Source organism: Salmo salar, chromosome ssa17, assembly GCF_905237065.1.
Source record: "Salmo salar chromosome ssa17, Ssal_v3.1, whole genome shotgun sequence".
In the NCBI taxonomy this organism is placed as follows: domain Eukaryota; kingdom Metazoa; phylum Chordata; class Actinopteri; order Salmoniformes; family Salmonidae; genus Salmo; species Salmo salar.
Window position 1 is genome coordinate 31696283 of NC_059458.1, and position 20255 is coordinate 31716537.

Genomic DNA, 20255 nt, shown 5'->3' on the forward strand with positions numbered 1-20255 from the left:
GACTTTTCCTCCCTTGGCTAAAATCAATGGAGTCAGCAATCTTCAGTCTCTGGCCTGTCAATAGAGTGATTGCAATCACACTGTCACTATCACTGATGCAGAGAAACTCACATAGATTTCCCTTGCCAGCTTTCACTTTCTAATGTAAGACCAGCGATTTGTGGAGAGAGAGGCTCAAAAAGACCCTGAAGACCGGTGTATCTTGGAGAGAATTTTCAGGCAGCGATGTCATTACGTCACTACTGGAACGGAAGAGCCGCTGCGCTGCATCATCATCAGCTACAGCGCAGCAGCAGAGCAGTAGGAGCGGCAGCGGTGGGAGCCCAGACTCTCTCTCTCTCATCACCAGTGACCCTTTTAGATTCTACATGTAAACACGGGTCATTGGGGGAATTCTAGAAGCCACAACGCGACATCAGACAGCAGCATAACTCCCTGGCGAGTCTCCCAGTCAGCGGAAACCTGCAACGATGTCTTCGTCTGTTAGCGAGACAGAGGAGGTGCGCGCCTCGGCGCTGACGCCTTTGAAGTTGGTGGGACTGGTGTGCGTGTTCCTGGCGCTGTGCTTGGACGTTGGAGCCGTGATGAGCCCGGCATGGGTGACCGCTGACGACCAGTACTGCTTCTCACTGTGGGAGGCGTGCTGGAAAGCAGCTTCGTCTGAGATCTGGCAGTGTAACAGCACGCTGGAGTCAGGTGGGTGAGACCCAGTGTCGGCCGTCTGTAGCCTAACCAACTAATTATAGCGCAGGATTCACCTTGCTTTGTTCGTGGTTACTGGTTTCCATTCATACATAGTCCAACCTATGATAATATTGATGCTATAAAGAGGGAATTGAGAGGCTGGTGTATAGTCTGCATAGGTGCAGTAAGTTGTGCCTTTACGGAGATTCAGTTAAGTCCTGTCGCCATGACAAAGCATCTCGTGTGGGAGTCTGTCTCTCTGACCGCCCGGTGCTTCTTTCTTCTCCGTCCCTCCGTCATTTGTTTAACGCTGCTTTCCACAACCACCTCTCCGCTCCCTGGCCAGCTCACACAGACCTGCTGCTTCTCTTTATGTCGAAGACAGTCTATGTTTGTGCTTTTATTTATTAAGCAGACAGGCTAATTTTAGGATTTGATTTGGATGGTCATTCTGTGTTACTGAAGCAGTAGCTAGTCTTCCTGGGCTCCACACAGAACGTCAGACATGATGGAATAATAACTATAATAGACCAGAACAGCTCCAGAACAGAATGACATCTGTTTAAAATCAATGTAGAAATACACAAGGACCTGTGCTGACAAACCACTCAGGACAACCATATGATTTTACATAGACCAGTTATTTAGGTCAGGTAGGGGAGGGGTGTTGTTTTAAAGATTTTTGATGGAGGGGGGTTCCATGTAACCATGGCTCTATACAATACTGTCTCGTGGGGTATGCATGTCAGTCAGAACTATATGTTATTTCATGATACAGACAATTTGGTATTTTCATCACAGTAATATTTCTCATAAAACCAAGAAGTGACACAGTCAGTCTTCTACTTTAAGCCAAGTGAGACTGGAATGCATCTTGTTGATATTAGCCCTCTGTTTACAGTGACGGGCAAGAGGTGCTGCTCTGTTCTGAGCCAGCTGCAGCTCTTCTATGGCCCTCTTTGCATCTCTCCTATGTCCTTCTTTGCAGCTCTCCTATGTCCCTCTTTACAGCTCTCCTATGTCCTTCTTTGCATCTCTCCTATGTCCTTCTTTGCATCTCTCCTATGTCCCTCTTTGCAGCTCTCCTATGTCCCTCTTTACAGCTCTCCTATGTCCTTCTTTGCATCTCTCCTATGTCCTTCTTTGCATCTCTCCTATGTCCCTCTTTGCAGCTCTCCTATGTCCCTCTTTGCAGCTCTCCTATGTCCCTCTTTACAGCTCTCCTATGTCCCTCTTTGCAGCTATCCTATGTCCCTCTTTACAGCTCTCCTATGTCCTGCTTTGCATCTCTCCTATGTCCCTCTTTGCAGCTCTCCTATGTCCCTCTTTACAGCTCTCCTATGTCCTTCTTTGCAGCTCTCCTATGTCCTTCTTTACAGCTCTCCTATGTCCCTCTTTGCAGCTCTCCTATGTCCTTCTTTGCAGCTCTCCTATGTCCCTCTTTGCAGCTATCCTATGTCCCTCTTTACAGCTCTCCTATGTCCTGCTTTGCAGCTCTTCCATGTCCTGCTTTGCAGCTCTCCTATGTCCTTCTTTGCATCTCTCCTATGTCCTTCTTTGCATCTCTCCTATGTCCTTCTTTACATCTCTCCTATGTCCTTCTTTGCAGCTCTCCTATGTCCTTCTTTGCATCTCTCCTATGTCCTTCTTTACATCTCTCCTATGTCCTGCTTTGCATCTCTCCTATGTCCTGCTTTGCAGCTCTCCTATGTCCTTCTTTGCAGCTCTCCTATGTCCTTCTTTGCAGCTCCTGACGACATAACCAGGCAATAGTCAAGATCAAACCAGAGCCTGTAGGACGTGTTTGGTTTAATGTGGTGTTAAAAAAAGCTGAGTATCTCGATCACAGACAGACCTCAAATTTTTACTTTAAAATGTGTATTTTTCTTGCCTCAGCCATGTCCCATCCCTGTGCCTGGCTTGCAAATTCACCTACAGGTGAAACAGTTGAGCTTTACGAATCCGTTTATCATCTAAACTAGAATATGGACCGTTCCAGAACGATGAGATGACACATGGAGGAACCCTTTGGGGAAGGGAACCTTATTTACTCATTGGAGATGCGCTTTGGGAAGCGTGGGATTTTTTCCACGCCAGCTCACCAATCCAGCTGGAGCTTTTTCGTTCCGCTTTTGTTTTCTAGAAATTAGTCTTTGTTGAATTCCCACGTTTGCTCTCTCTCAGGCAGCCAGCAGCATAACTTTGAGCAGCAAATTCCCAGGGGGGCAAATGCCTGGAGATTAGTTACTAGGGCAACTGGGTGCTACATTCAGACACTTGATTTTGATCTGATGGGGTCTCCTTTTTCCCAGAGGGCTATGAAGGGCCCGACTGAACCCCTCTTCTGAGCACGGAGTCCTGTCAAGTCACTTTCACAATTATAGATTTCCTCTTTTCACATTTGTCTCAATTTCTCACATACATTTTGTATAAATAGTTCTAGATTTAATTCAGTTTCTGCAGTTGTTTTATGTAGTTCTCTGGTGTAACCTACATTTGCTGAGTGCCATAGATTATATTTTCAGTCTCGGCTCTAAAGGAATATGTTGATGTTCTTGACAGCATATGATGTTTCAACATTCTTCTCATCTACTGAAAGTGCAGCCTGGACTCATCCAGCTGTGGCCTCTGTCTCTTTCTCACCCCCACCTCTGTCTGTCTGTCTGTCTGTCTGTCTGTCTGTCTGTCTGTCTGTCTGTCTGTCTGTCTGTCTGTCTGTCTGTCTGTCTGTCTGTCTGTCTGTCTGTCTGTCTGTCTGTCTGTCTGTCTGTCTGTCTGTCTGTCTGTCTGTGTGTTTCAGACAAATCAGTCAGTGGATACCGTAAGAGACCATTTTGTAGAGAGAGAAAGAGTTTATCCCATGTTTTGACCAGAGGGGGTTTTCTGTAATGACAATGCTGCCACTTAGAAATTAAATTAAAATGTTAATAGTTTAATGACAGCTCTATCTCTTCTGTAGATCTCACTATCTGATTCAGTGCTAGTCCAACTCCAGCACACACACACACACACACACACACACACACACACACACACACACACACACACACACACACACACACACACACACACACACACACACACACACACACACACACACACACACCAAACTCTCCAGTTAATGCATGACTAATCCACAGTGATGAGCTGCTGCTGTTTTATCCCCTCGTCTGTCCCTCCTTTCCTCCTCTGTCCCTCCTTTCCTCTTCCTTCCCTCCTCCTTTCCTCCTTCCCTCCATCTCTCCTTCCCTCATCTGTCCCTCCTTTCCTCTTCCTTCCCTCCTCTGTCCCTCCTCTGTCCCTCCTTTCCTCTTCCTTCCATCCTCCTTTCCTCTTCCTTCCCTCTATCCCTCCCTCCTTTCCTCTTCCTTCCCTCCACCCCTCCCTCCTTCCCTCTTTCCTCAATGGAGGACAGGATCCTTCCTTTCCTATGTCAGGATGTGTTTAAAGAGCCTGGCTAGTTTGACTGACCTATTTTTTCAGACTTTCTTCACACTGGTGAATATTTCATGCCAGACACTGATTCGCTGCGGTGCGGTCGGTTGCTCCGTGTGTTAAGGATACCTAGCTCTCTTTAAGGACAAGCAGATTGTGCTCAGGGCAGACTAATATCCTCTCCTCTCCTCTCCTCTCCTCTCCTCTCCTCTCCTCTCCTCTCCTCTCCTCTCCTCTCCTCTCCTCTCCTCTCCTCTCCTCTCCTCTCCTCTCCTCTCCTCTCCTCTCCTCTCCTCTCCTCTCCCCTCCCTCCCCTCCCCTCTCCTCTCCTCTCCTCTCCTCTCCTCTCCTCTCCTCTCCTCTCCTCTCCTCTCCTCTCCTCTCCTCTCCTCCCATCCTCTCTGCTCTATCATAGAGAGGTCCTCAGAAGATTCTGGTCTATTTGTGGCCTCTGAATGAACACTGGAAAATACTATGGTGATGGTTTGCATCCCACAGCCACAGTCAGAGAAGGATCCCCTAGGACAGGAGAGTCAAACTCCTTCCATGGAGGACTGAGTGTCTGCAGGCTTTTGGTTTTTCCTTTCAATTCAGACCTAGACAACCAGGCGAGGGGAGTTTCTTACTAATTAGTGACCTTAATTCATAAATCAAGTACAAGGGAGGAGTGAAAACCCACAGACACTCTGTCCTGTGGAATGAGTTTGACATAATGTTCCTGCTGACATTATGGAGACGTAGAGACATACACACACATGGACACACACATGGACACACACACACACACACACACACACACACACACACACACACACACACACACACACACACACACACACACACACACACACACACACACACACACACACACGAGAATGCACACACACACACACACACACACATGGACACACACACACACACACACACGAGAATGCACACACACACACACACACACACACACACACACACACACACACACACACACACACACACACACACACACACACACACATACACACACACGAATGTGTGCACAACTACAGGCAATTTAAGATGCAATGTATGGATAATCTTTAATCCCTTTCCTGCAGTCAGATGACCAAATCACCCTCTAGTGGCCTCATGGGTAGAAGGTTATTCATATTATTCAGAATTAATATCATTTTTAATGTCAAACGGCTTTGTTATATTTCAGTTTTCTGTGATGTATATGAAGTGTAATATTGGGATGAAAACTCAAAATGGAAGACATTTCAACTCTATATCTGACATTATACAGGTGTCTTCTTTTGTTAAGTCCATAACCATGTGTGTGAGGTTTATACTTTGTTACAAAGACTACCAAGAAACACTGTGTGACCCTGGTTTAGCCCAGTGCAGTAAAAGGTTCATCCCTGTAAGAAGTGACCAGTCAGAACCTAGAATAACTAAACTGAGTGGTGAGAAACTTGTCCAGGTGTCTAATCCAGGCAGTCACATGCTGCTACACATTCCTTCCTTTAAATAAAACCTACTGAGGTGTGAAACCATCTAACATGGTCCTGTGGTAGAGAGAGGTTCAACACCACGTCTCAGTGAGATGGCTTCTTTCACATGGCTCCGAAGACTCATTTTGAGTCCATCGTCTAAATGCTATTGTTCATGTTATTGTCTGTAGTTCTTTAAAGTGGGAACCACAATACACATGTTACTGTCTGTAGTTCTTTAAAGTGGGAACCACAATACACATGTTACTGTCTGTAGTTCTTTAAAGTGGGAACCACAATACACATGTTACTGTCTGTAGTTCTTTAAAGTGGGAACCACAATACACATGTTACTGTCTGTAGTTCTTTAAAGTGGGAACCACAATACACCAACAGACCGTACGGTCCGACCATAACACAACCATGTGGTCCTCTTTATAACCAGGCTGACTCCCTGGCTGTGTCTTCTGATAGGCTGAGAGTAGTGACCGTGAGAACGCCGTGACTACAGCTGAAACATGAATGAAACATAAACCCCTCCTGCCCCAGGAGTCAAGTGTGCCAGTGTGCCATTTTGGATACAGCCTCTGGTTAATGCATACGGACAGGGTACAGTTAGTGTGGGAAATGGCCAAGTCCCTCTTCATCTGGTGTAAACCACTCTGACTGAGAAGAGGGATCTCCTGGGCAGGGAGGATAGACATCCACAACACTTCAAATGTTTCTTCAGGTTTCATCATGAATGTCCTGAGTTGTTGTTGTTTTTCTCCACTCACATCGCTGGAAGAACTGTACATGCTCTCCTCCTGTAGATCTTTAACTGTGTCTTCTCCTCCCTTCTCCTCCCCTCTCCTCTCCCTCATCCGCCTCCTGTCTCCTCTCTGCCCATCCCCCCCTCTCCTCTCCCCATCATCCTCTCCCCTCTCCTCCTCTCTCCTCCATCCTCCTCTTCCCCATCCTCCCCTCTTCTCTCCTCCAGCCTCCTCTCCCCATCCTCCTCTTCCCCATCCTCGCCTCTTCTCTCCTCCAGCCTCCTCTCCCCCATCCTCCTCTTCCCCATCCTCCCCTCTTCTCTCCCCCAGCCTCCTCTCCTCCATCCTCCTCTCCCCATCCTCCACTCCTCTCCCCATCCTCCTCCCCTCCCCTCTCCTTTCCTCCATCCTCCTCCTCTCCCCTCTCCTCTCCCCCAACCTCCTCCTCTCCTCTCCCCATCCTCCTCTCCTCTCCCCATCCTCCTCCCCTCCCCTCTCCTTTCCTCCATCCTCCTCCTCTCCCCTCTCCTCTCCCCCAACCTCCTCCTCTCCTCTCCTCCAGCCTCCTCTCCCCCAACCTCCTCCTCTCCTCTCCTCCATCCTCCTCTCCCCATCCTCCTCTCCTCTCCCCATCCTCCTCCCCTCCCCTCTCCCCCATCCTCCTCCTCTCCCCTCTCCTCTCCCCCAACCTCCTCCTCTCCTCTCCTCCAGCCTCCTCTCCCCATCCTCCTCCTCTCTCCTCTCCTCTCCCCATCCTTCTCTCCCCATCCTCCTCTCCTCTCCCCATCCTCCTCTCCTCTCCCATCCTCCTCCCCTCCCCTCTCCTTTCCTCCATCCTCCTCCTCTCCCCTCTCCTCTCCCCCAACCTCCTCCTCTCCTCTCCTCTCTCTCCTCAACCTCCTCTCCCCCCATTGTTGGCATGGGGGGAGAGGAGGTTGATTGCCCAGGAGATAACCCAGCCAGCCAGTCACCATGATTGCCCAGGAGATAACCCAGCCAGCCGTTTGTAACAGATTGATCGTCTCTATTTCCTGTCCTTATCTGACCACATTGTCTACCATAACTACTGTACACAGCTGCTGGACCTCTCACTAAACCAATATTTATTACCGATTGAAGGGTTTTCTAGTCCCTTCTTCTTCTATTTATTTTGTGGGGGTGGTGTGGTGGGTGGGGTTGTGGTTGTGGGTGAGGTGGGGTTGTGAGTTGGATTGTGGTTGTGGGTGAGGTTGTTGTGGTGGTGGGTGGGGTTGTGGGGGGGTTGTGGGTGAGGTTGTGGGGGGGTTGTAGTTGTGGGTGGGTTTGGGGTTGTGGGTGGGGTTGTAGTTGTGTGTGGGGTTGGGGTTGTGGGTGGGGTTGTAGTTGCGGGTGGAGTTGGGGTTGTGGGTGGGGTTGGGGTTGTGGGTGGGGTTGTAGTTGTGGGTGGGGTTGTGGGTGGGGTTGTAGTTGTGTGTGGGGTTGGGGTTGTGGGTGGGGTTGTGGGTGGGGTTGTAGTTGGGGTTGCGGGTGGGGTTGGGGTTGTGGGTGGGGTTGTAGTTGTGGGTGGAGTTGGGGTTGTGGGTGGAGTTGTGGGTGGGGTGTAGATGTTGCCTTGCCTGTATGTTGTTAGTGGGTTGGTTGAGATGATGGCAGAGTGATTTTGATAACATGCCAACAATGCTCTTTAGTCAACGATGTGTGTCAGTGAGATGCAGGTTAGTGTCTCTATCTGACCCCCCCTTTCTCTCTCCCCCTTCCCCTCTTTCTCTCTCCCTCTTTCTCTCCCCCCTCTCTCTTTCTCTCTCCCCCCTCTCCCTTTCTCTCTCCCCCTCTCCCTTTCTCTCCCTCTCTTTCTCTCTCCCTCTCCCCCTCTCTCCCCTCTTTCTCTCTCCCTCTCTCTCTCCCCCTCTTTCTCTCTCCCTCTCTCCCCTCTCTCTCTCTCTCTCTCTCCTCTCTCTCTCTCCCCATCTTTCTCTCTCTCCCTCTCTCTCCCCCTCTCTCCCTTTCTCTCTCCCCCTCTTTCTCTCTCTCTTGCTGTTCCATCGCTCCATTTCCCTCCGACAACTTGCTGTTTCCTCCCTCTTGTTTATACCACCTGATACCAACTGATACCCCCTCTCTGTCCTCTATCTCTCCTTCCCTCTCTGTCTCCCATCCCCTTTCTCTCTCCATATCTCTCATATGCTCCTCCCCTCTCTTTTCCCTTCTCTACCTCTTTCCTTAACTATATATGTATTCTCTCTCTCTCTCTCTTTAGACTGGCAGATCGCCACCCTGTCCTTGTTGCTAGGCGGAGCTGCTCTGGTCCTGCTCTCCTTCCTGGTGGTCCTGGTGTCTGTGTGTATCGGCTCTCGGAGACGCTTCAACAGACCTGTCGCTGTTATGCTGTTCGCTGCAGGTGAACACACACACACACACACACACACACACACACACACACACACACACACACACACACACACACACACACACACACACACACACACACACACACACACACACACACAAAGCTCCAACAGACACACACACAACAACATTGCTGTACAACATTAAAACCCATTCAGTCTATCTACAAACAGGCTCTCAAAGTCCTTGATAGGAAGCCCAATAGCCATCATCACAGTTACATCGTCAGAAAGCATGAGCTCCTGAGTTGGGAAGATCTTGTGCAGTACAGCGACGCATGTCTTGTATTCAAGATCCTAAATGGCCCCTGCCCCTCCACTCAGTACTTTAGTTAAACAGAAAACCCAAACATATGGCAGCAGATCCACAAGGTCTGCCATGAGAGGTGACTGTATAGTTCCCTTAAGGAAAAGCACCTTTAGTAAATCTGCTTTCTCTGTGAGAGCTTCCCATGTCTGGAATACACTGCCATCAGACACACATAACTGCACCACATATCACACTTTCACAAAATGCATGAAGACATGGCTAAAGGTCAATCAGACTTGTGAACATAATCCCTAGCTGTGTATTGCCGCTTTCCATGTTGTCTGTAGCTTGTGAGGTGTGGAAACACTTTGTTGCTTTTATGGATTTTGTCTTGTTGCTTTTTGTCCTATGTTGCTCTGTCTGCCTGCTATGTCTTGCTTGTCCTATGTTGCTCTGTCTGCCTGCTATGTCTTGCTTGTCCTATGTTTCTCTGTCTGCCTGCTACGTCTTGCTTGTCCTATGTTGCTCTGTCTGCCTGCTATGTCTTGCTTGTCCTATGTTTCTCTGTCTGCCTGCTATGTCTTGCTTGTCCTATGTTTCTCTGTCTGCCTGCTACGTCTTGCTTGTCCTATGTTTCTCTGTCTGCCTGCTACGTCTTGCTTGTCCTATGTTTCTCTGTCTGCCTGCTATGTCTTGCTTGTCCTATGTTTCTCTGTCTGCCTGCTATGTCTTGCTTGTCCTATGTTTCTCTGTCTGCCTGCTACGTCTTGCTTGTCCTATGTTTCTCTGTCTGCCTGCTATGTCTTGCTTGTCCTATGTTTCTCTGTCTGCCTGCTACGTCTTGCTTGTCCTATGTTTCTCTGTCTGCCTGCTATGTCTTGCTTGTCCTATGTTTCTCTGTCTGCCTGCTACGTCTTGCTTGTCCTATGTTTCTCTGTCTGCCTGCTATGTCTTGCTTGTCCTATGTTTCTCTGTCTGCCTGCTATGTCTTGCTTGTCCTATGTTGCTCTGCGTGTGCTCACTGCTCATTGATTGTCTGTATTGTAATTGTTTTTAATAACCTGACCAGGGACTGCGGTTGAAAATTACCCGGCTGGCTAAAACCGGCACTTTTACTGAAACGTTGATTAATGTGCACTGTCCCTGTAAAAATAAAATAAACTCAACACACACACACACACACACACACAATTATTTATCTCTATCTTTTGATATCATATTCCTGGTTAGACAGTTAATTCATACGTAATATGCATATATCTCTACCTCTTCAATATACATGTGATATATGTGTATCAGATGTCCTCTGTTTCCCTCTGCTCCAGTGGTGTTGCAGGGCTGCAGTCTGGTCCTCTACCCCATCAAGTTCACTGAGACCATCAGCATGAGCATATACCACGAGTTCAACTGGGGTTACGGCCTGGCCTGGGGCGCTACCATTTTCTCCTTCGGTGGGGGGATCCTCTACTGCCTCAACCCTAAGAACTATGAAGACTACTACTGACCCTGCTAGACTGTACCACTGTGACCCCCCATGTAGTCGCTGGCTGTCATACATATCCTATACTGTATAATGCTAATGCACGCTAGAGAGACAGGTAGACACAGAGTCACAGAGAGATGCACACACACACACACACACACACACACACACACACACACACACACACACACACACACACACACACACACACACACACACACACACACACATCAGCATACAGTATTTCCTGTGGAAGCAGGCAGCGGCTCAGTGCTGGGGTGGATGGATGATGTCACAGGACCCTGTACCCTACTCTGTACTCCCTCTTAAGTCAGAGACTAACAGATAACAGACTGACCAATCAGATCACTCTATCTGTCCTCAAACCCTGGGACAAGGACTCACTGAAGCACTGCTACCGACCAAGTATTACTTACAAGGCCTTAGGGTTAAGGATGAGGCTAAGCTCGGCAAACCCAGAAGGAAAATCTGGTGCCAGCTACCATTTATGTTACGTAGTCTGTCCACGAGAGATTAGGATGAGGCTGACTGGAAAACAGACTTGTCTTCTTCTTGTCTCTGGTAGGCAGAGACAGACTGGGATGACCAACACTGGTAGGCAGAGACAGACTGGGATGACCAACACTGGTAGGCAGAGACAGACTGGGATGACCAACACTGGTAGGCAGAGACAGACTGGGATGACCAACACTGGTAGGCAGAGACAGACTGGGATGACCAACACTGGTAGGTAGAGACAGACTGGGATGACCAACACTGGTAGGCAGAGACAGACTGGGATGACCAACACTGGTAGGCAGAGACAGACTGGGATGACCAACACTGGTAGGCAGAGACAGACTGGGATGACCAACACTGGTAGGCAGAGACAGACTGGGATGACCAACACTGGTAGGCAGAGACAGACTGGGATGACCAACACTGGTAGGTATAGACAGACTGGGATGACCAACACTGGTAGGCAGAGACAGACTGGGATGACCAACACTGGTAGGAAGAGACAGACTGGGATGACCAACACTGGTAGGAGGAGACAGACTGGGATGACCAACACTGGTAGGCAGAGACAGACTGGGATGACCAACACTGGTAGGAAGAGACAGACTGGGATGACCAACACTGGTAGGAAGAGACAGACTGGGATGACCAACACTGGTAGGTAGAGACAGACTGGGATGACCAACACTGGTAGGTAGAGACAGACTGGGATGACCAACACTGGTAGGAGGAGACAGACTGGGATGACCAACACTGGTAGGTAGAGACAGACTGGGATGACCAACCCTGGTAGGTAGAGACAGACTGGGATGACCAACACTGGTAGGTAGAGACAGACTGGGATGACCAACACTGGTAGGTAGAGACAGACTGGGATGACCAACACTGGTAGGTAGAGACAGACTGGGATGACCAACACTGGTAGGCAGAGACAGACTGGGATGACCAACACTGGTAGGTAGAGACAGACTGGGATGACCAACACTGGTAGGTAGAGACAGACTGGGATGACCAACCCTGGTAGGTAGAGACAGACTGGGATGACCAACACTGGTAGGTAGAGACAGACTGGGATGACCAACACTGGTGGGTAGAGACAGACTGGGATGACCAACACTGGTAGGCAGAGACAGACTGGGATGACCAACACTGGTAGGTAGAGACAGACTGGGATGACCAACACTGGTAGGTAGAGACAGACTGGGATGACCAACACTGGTAGGCAGAGACAGACTGGGATGACCAACACTGGTAGGTAGAGACAGACTGGGATGACCAACACTGGTAGGCAGAGACAGACTGGGATGACCAACACTGGTAGGCAGAGACAGACTGGGATGACCAACACTGGTAGGCAGAGACAGACTGGGATGACCAACACTGGTAGGCAGAGACAGACTGGGATGACCAACACTGGTAGGTAGAGACAGACTGGGATGACCAACACTGGTGGGTAGAGACAGACTGGGATGACCAACACTGGTAGGCAGAGACAGACTGGGATGACCAACACTGGTAGGCAGAGACAGACTGGGATGACCAACACTGGTAGGCAGAGACAGACTGGGATGACCAACACTGGTAGGTAGAGACAGACTGGGATGACCAACACTGGTAGGAGGAGACAGACTGGGATGACCAACACTGGTAGGAGGAGACAGACTGGGATGACCAACACTGGTAGGTAGAGACAGACTGGGATGACCAACACTGGTAGGAGGAGACAGACTGGGATGACCAACACTGGTAGGTAGAGACAGACTGGGATGACCAACACTGGTAGGAGGAGACAGACTGGGATGACCAACACTGGTAGGAGGAGACAGACTGGGATGACCAACACTGGTAGGCAGAGACAGACTGGGATGACCAACACTGGTAGGCAGAGACAGACTGGGATGACCAACACTGGTAGGTAGAGACAGACTGGGATGACCAACACTGGTAGGTAGAGACAGACTGGGATGACCAACACTGGTAGGCAGAGACAGACTGGGATGACCAACACTGGTAGGAGGAGACAGACTGGGATGACCAACACTGGTAGGCAGAGACAGACTGGGATGACCAACACTGGTAGGAGGAGACAGACTGGGATGACCAACACTGGTAGGTAGAGACAGACTGGGATGACCAACACTGGTAGGTATAGACAGACTGGGATGACCACCACTGGTAGGTAGAGACAGACTGGGATGACCAACACTGGTAGGAGGAGACAGACTGGGATGACCAACACTGGTAGGTAGAGACAGACTGGGATGACCAACACTGGTAGGTAGAGACAGACTGGGATGACCAACACTGGTAGGCAGAGACAGACTGGGATGACCAACACTGGTAGGTAGAGACAGACTGGGATGACCAACACTGGTAGGCAGAGACAGACTGGGATGACCAACACTGGTAGGTAGAGACAGACTGGGATGACCAACACTGGTAGGTAGAGACAGACTGGGATGACCAACACTGGTAGGAGGAGACAGACTGGGATGACCAACACTGGTAGGTAGAGACAGACTGGGATGACCAACACTGGTAGGTAGAGACAGACTGGGATGACCAACACTGGTAGGTAGAGACAGACTGGGATGACCAACACTGGTAGGTAGAGACAGACTGGGATGACCAACACTGGTAGGTAGAGACAGACTGGGATGACCAACACTGGTGGGTAGAGACAGACTGGGATGACCAACACTGGTAGGCAGAGACAGACTGGGATGACCAACACTGGTAGGCAGAGACAGACTGGGATGACCAACACTGGTAGGCAGAGACAGACTGGGATGACCAACACTGGTAGGTAGAGACAGACTGGGATGACCAACACTGGTAGGAGGAGACAGACTGGGATGACCAACACTGGTAGGTAGAGACAGACTGGGATGACCAACACTGGTAGGAGGAGACAGACTGGGATGACCAACACTGGTAGGTAGAGACAGACTGGGATGACCAACACTGGTAGGAGGAGACAGACTGGGATGACCAACACTGGTAGGTAGAGACAGACTGGGATGACCAACACTGGTAGGAGGAGACAGACTGGGATGACCAACACTGGTAGGTAGAGACAGACTGGGATGACCAACACTGGTAGGAGGAGACAGACTGGGATGACCAACACTGGTAGGAGGAGACAGACTGGGATGACCAACACTGGTAGGTAGAGACAGACTGGGATGACCAACACTGGTAGGAGGAGACAGACTGGGATGACCAACACTGGTAGGTAGAGACAGACTGGGATGACCAACACTGGTAGGAGGAGACAGACTGGGATGACCAACACTGGTAGGAGGAGACAGACTGGGATGACCAACACTGGTAGGAGGAGACAGACTGGGATGACCAACACTGGTAGGAGGAGACAGACTGGGATGACCAACACTGGTAGGCAGAGACAGACTGGGATGACCAACACTGGTAGGCAGAGACAGACTGGGATGACCAACACTGGTAGGTAGAGACAGACTGGGATGACCAACACTGGTAGGTAGAGACAGACTGGGATGACCAACACTGGTAGGCAGAGACAGACTGGGATGACCAACACTGGTAGGAGGAGACAGACTGGGATGACCAACACTGGTAGGAGGAGACAGACTGGGATGACCAACACTGGTAGGCAGAGACAGACTGGGATGACCAACACTGGTAGGAGGAGACAGACTGGGATGACCAACACTGGTAGGTAGAGACAGACTGGGATGACCAACACTGGTAGGTAGAGACAGACTGGGATGACCAACACTGGTAGGTAGAGACAGACTGGGATGACCAACACTGGTAGGTAGAGACAGACTGGGATGACCAACACTGGTAGGCAGAGACAGACTGGGATGACCAACACTGGTAGGAGGAGACAGACTGGGATGACCAACACTGGTAGGTAGAGACAGACTGGGATGACCAACACTGGTAGGTAGAGACAGACTGGGATGACCAACACTGGTAGGTAGAGACAGACTGGGATGACCAACACTGGTAGGAGGAGACAGACTGGGATGACCAACACTGGTAGGTAGAGACAGACAGGGATGACCAACACTGGTAGGTAGAGACAGACTGGGATGACCAACACTGGTAGGCAGAGACAGACTGGGATGACCAACACTGGTAGGTAGAGACAGACTGGGATGACCAACACTGGTAGGCGGAGACAGACTGGGATGACCAACACTGGTAGGTAGAGACAGACTGGGATGACCAACACTGGTAGGTAGAGACAGACTGGGATGACCAACACTGGTAGGAGGAGACAGACTGGGATGACCAACACTGGTAGGTAGAGACAGACTGGGATGACCAACACTGGTAGGTAGAGACAGACTGGGATGACCAACACTGGTAGGTAGAGACAGACTGGGATGACCAACACTGGTAGGTAGAGACAGACTGGGATGACCAACACTGGTAGGAGGAGACAGACTGGGATGACCAACACTGGTAGGCAGAGACAGACTGGGATGACCAACACTGGTAGGCAGAGACAGACTGGGATGACCAACACTGGTAGGTAGAGACAGACTGGGATGACCAACACTGGTAGGTAGAGACAGACTGGGATGACCAACACTGGTAGGTAGAGACAGACTGGGATGACCAACACTGGTAGGTAGAGACAGACTGGGATGACCAACACTGGTAGGTAGAGACAGACTGGGATGACCAACACTGGTAGGAGGAGACAGACTGGGATGCCCAACACTGGTAGGAGGAGACAGACTGGGATGACCAACACTGGTAGGTAGAGACAGACTGGGATGACCAACACTGGTAGGCAGAGACAGACTGGGATGACCAACACTGGTAGGAGGAGACAGACTGGGATGACCAACACTGGTAGGTAGAGACAGACTGGGATGACCAACACTGGTAGGAGGAGACAGACTGGGATGCCCAACACTGGTAGGAGGAGACAGACTGGGATGACCAACACTGGTAGGCAGAGACAGACTGGGATGACCAACACTGGTAGGTAGAGACAGACTGGGATGACCAACACTGGTAGGTAGAGACAGACTGGGATGACCAAAACTGGTAGGTAGAGACGGACTGGGATGACCAACACTGGTAGGTAGAGACAGACTGGGATGACCAACACTGGTAGGTAGAGACAGACTGGGATGACCAACACTGGTAGGTAGAGACAGACTGGGATGACCAACACTGGTAGGTAGAGACAGACTGGGATGACCAACACTGGTAGGTAGAGACAGACTGGGATGACCAACACTGGTAGGTAGAGACAGACTGGGATGACCAACACTGGTAGGAGGAGACAGACTGGGATGACCAACACTGGTAGGTAGAGACAGACTGGGATGACCAACACTGGTAGGTAGAGACAGACTGGGATGACCAACACTGGTGGGTAGAGACAGACTGGGATGACCAACACTGGTAGGTAGAGACAGACTGGGATGACCAACACTGGTAGCTTGGCATGTGAAGGCGAGGAAGAGATTCAATGGCCCACAGAACACCAATACCACTGTAGTCTACAGTATATCTCCATGGAAGTATGAACCCCCATATCTAGCTATAGTTGGGGTCAATTCGATTTCAATTCCAGTCAATTCAGGAAGTACAATTCCAATCATCTCCAATACTTTTCAATGAGGCATTGGAGTTTGGTTTACTTTCTGAAATGATTGGAATTGAAATGGAATTGACCCCAATCCTGGTAAAGAGGAGGTTTGGTACGCCCCAATACCCCAAAACAGGGGTTTCCTTCCTGTCTTCATAGCCAGTGAAGAGCACAGAGACAGACAGGGAGCCGTTGAAGACCGTTTAGGACATAGCCCATAATGTGGTACTTGTCTGTAGCTTATGTGGTCTGTCTCATCGCAGCTTTGTCAGGTTTTTGCAGAAATATAGAAATGTTCCGTGGTCTAGAAGAGGAGACATGCTTAGTTTATGTCTGGTAACAAACACATTTACTTGTCCAACAATAATCCAATGAAATGTAACCACACAAATCAAATATTATTATTTTAATGGACATCCTACGGTAGATTGAGGGGTAAATTGTTGAATGATGTTCGTGGAGATGTGTGAGTAGATTGGAGGGAGAGAGGGAGGGATGGAGAGAGAGGGAGGGAGGGAGAGAGGGAGAGGGAGAGAGGGAGGGAGAGAGAGAGAGGGAGGGAGAGAGGGAGGGAGAGAGAGAGAGAGAGAGAGGGAGGGCATGTTTTAGATGCCTTGGTAGAGATGTGTATCAGTATTCATCTCATTGTAAATTAACACAATAAAGTAAGTAAAATAACCAGTCTCTTCCTCTCATTAGATTACAGGAGGGGCTAATCAGGGGTGGGCAAACTTGTTGGCTCGAGGTCCACATCGGGATTTTTGGCTCGAGGGACACATTTTTTGGGGGATCAATTGTTTGTTAAAGTCAATTTGTGGGGACCTCCCGAGTGGCGCCGCGGTCTACATACCTAGGTTCGATCCCAGGCTGTGTCACAGCTGGCCGTGACTGGGAGACCCATGAAGCGGCGCACAATTGGCTCAGTGTCGTCCGGGTTAGGGGAGGGTTTGGCAGGCCAAGATTACCTTGTCCCATCGCGCTCTAGCGACTCCTGTGGCAGGCCGGGCGCTTGCACGCTGACACGGTCGCCAGGTGTACGGTGTTTCCACCAACACATTGGTGTGGCTGGCTTCCGGGTTAAGTGGGCATTGTGTCAAGAAGCAGTGCAGCTTGGTTGTGTTTCAGAGGACGCACGGCTCTCAATCTTCGCCTCTCCTGAGTCCGTACAGGAGTTGCAGCGATGAAACAAGACTTTAAATACCAATTGGATTCAACAAAATTGGGGAGAAAAAAGGGAAACAATTTAAAAAATATAAATGTATTTATTTTGTCTGCGGGCCGGACTTTGCCCCCCCTTGGGCTAGATACTTTCACTCCTCCACTTATCTTCACACATAATTTCTGAGAATGTCTTTTTATTTTCTCTTTAGATATCATCTAACTATTCCCAAGCACCTGCAACAAGCAAACTGACAGCCCTCTTCCTTATTTTAATCCATTCAACTGAATTCACCTCAACTGACTTCAAGTCTTCAGTCATCTGTCCAAGTGGGCTGTGTGTGTGTGTGTGTGTGTGTGTGTGTGTGTGTGTGTGTGTGTGTGTGTGTGTGTGTGTGTGTGTGTGTGTGTGTGTGTGTGTGTGTGTGTGTGTGTGTGTGTGTGTGTGTGTATGCGCGCGCGCGTGTGTGTGTGCGTGTATATGTGTGTGTGGGTGTGTGTCTGTGCGTGCGTGCGTGTGTGTGTGTGTGTGTGTGTGTGTGTGTGTGTGTGTGTGTGTGTGTGTGTGTGTGTCAGTTCAAACCTTGTGGAACTCCAACCAGAAGTTGACCTCCTTCTGCTCTGCCTAGCAACTCACTGCAGTAGGTTGTTCTCTCCTCTACCTGGGGGGAAGCTTTGATCCCACATCAGGCTTAGAAGACCTTCACACGTCCCAAATGGCACCCTAGTCTCTATATGGTGAATTACTTTTGACCAGGGTCCATAGGGATCATAGGGCTCTGGTCAAAAGTAGTGCACTATATAGGGAATAGGGTGTAATTTGGGACACAAACCATTCTCCTTCACAGGTTGTAATTTTAAGGAGTTCAAAAACAAATATGTAGCAATACTGCCACCTACAGGACAATCTGTGCACTTACCTTAATGTATCCTTGCTGGTTTTCACACCTCTAGCTGCATACAGCCTGTTTTCCATATGGGACCATGTTAAATTCAATGAACATGCATGTTTGAGTTTGAAGTTATGCTATCATGAACATGATTATTGCCCTACCATGAACGTGCCTATTTTAATGTACTGTACCTGTGCTGCCTTGTACTGTAACATCTGACTATAAACATTGGCTACAGTGGCCTAAGGCTGTTACACACCATTCATTCTGCTCCAGTCATCAGTATCCTACTGTAGTTTGAGCTGGACTATGCTGCAGTAGAGCTGTGTTTGTGTAAACAGATCATGTTGTGGTGGTGTTAATACTGGGAGAAAACTCTCACACTACAGGGACCCACAGCTGTGGCCCTCCCTCCCTCCCTACTGCTGCTGGCCCTCCCTCCCTACTGCTGCTGGCCCTCCCTCCCTGAGCTCCTACTGCTGCTGGACCTCTTTCCCTCCCTACTGCTGCTGGACCTCTTTCCCTCCCTCCCTACTGCTGCTGGCCCTCCCTCCCTACTGCTGCTAGCCCTCCCTCCCTGAGCTCCTACTGCTGCTGGACCTCTTTCCCTCTCTACTGCTGCTGGCTCCCTCCTCCTTACTGCTGCTGGCCCTCCCTCCTACTGCTGCTGGCCCTCCTCCTCCCCTACTGCTGCTGGCCCTCCCACCCTGAGCTCCTACTGCTGCTGGACCTCCCTCCCTCCTTACTGCTGCTGGACCTCTTTTCCTTTCCTCCTCCTTTCTCCCTACTGCTGCTGGCCCTCCCTCCCTAGCCCTACTGCTGCTGGACCTCCCTCCCTCCCTACTGCTGCTGGACCTCTTTCCCTATCTCCTTACTGCTGCTGGCATTCCCTCCCTACTGCTGCTGGCCTCTTTCTCCCTACTGCTGCTGGACCTCTTTCCCTCTCTCCTTACTGCTGCTGGCCCTCCCTCCCTCCCTACTGCTGCTGGCCCGCCCTCCCTCCCTCCCTACTGCTGCTGGCCCTTCCTCCCTGCCCTACTGCTGCTGGACCTCCCTCCCTACTGCTGCTGGACCTCCCTCCCTCTTTCCCTACTGCTGCTGGCCCTCCCTCCCTCCCTACTGCTGCTGGCCCTCCCTCCCTCCCTACTGCTGCTAGCCCTCCCTCCCTCCCTCCCTCCTCCGCTCCCTCCCTCCCTCCCTCCCTCCCTCCCTCCCTCCCTCCCTCCCTCCCTGCTCCCTCCCTCCCTCCCTCTTTCCCTACTGCTGCTGGCCCTCCCTCCCTCCCTCCCTACTGCTGCTGGCCCTCCCTCCCTCCCTACTGCTGCTGGAACCTGTTGGCCCTCTGGCTGCTGCAGTCATCTCCAGTCCTCTGGGGGACAGAAAGAGGGACGTACCAACAGATATATGGAGAGACAGGCAGGTATGGCCGGACAGAGGGACAGAAAAACAATCAGACAATCAGACAGACAGTCAGACAGACAGTCTGAAAGACAAATAGGCAAACAGTCAGACAGACAGTCACCCAGACAGACAGATAGACAAACAGTCAGAAAGACAGCCAGAAAGAGAGTCAGACGGTCAGCAAGACAGTCAGACATATAGACAGTCAGCCAGTCAGTTAATCAGAAAGACAGT

At 50.2% G+C, this 20255-nt stretch overlaps 1 protein-coding gene across 1 annotated transcript; it reads left to right on the forward strand.

Annotated features, from left to right (window-relative positions):
• The first annotated feature begins 276 nt into the window (after window positions 1–276).
• On the forward strand, window positions 277–11144 carry LOC106593070 (transmembrane protein 47). Its single transcript, XM_045698613.1, has 3 exons — window positions 277–696; window positions 8574–8714; window positions 10297–11144. Exons 1-3 carry the CDS (start codon window positions 471–473, stop codon window positions 10473–10475), a joined length of 546 nt encoding a protein of 181 aa, XP_045554569.1. The 5' UTR covers window positions 277–470; the 3' UTR covers window positions 10476–11144.
• Window positions 11145–20255: the final 9111 nt, after the last annotated feature.

Excerpts from the sequence above, each read along its gene's own strand:
- LOC106593070 (XM_045698613.1), top strand. The coding sequence starts at position 471 with ATGTCTTCGTCTGTTAGCGAGACAGAGGAGGTGCGCGCCTCGGCGCTG. Across the intron at positions 697-8,573 it reads TAACAGCACGCTGGAGTCAG|ACTGGCAGATCGCCACCCTG; the intron begins GTGGGTGAGACC and ends CTCTCTCTTTAG. Across the intron at positions 8,715-10,296 it reads TGTTATGCTGTTCGCTGCAG|TGGTGTTGCAGGGCTGCAGT; the intron begins GTGAACACACAC and ends CCTCTGCTCCAG.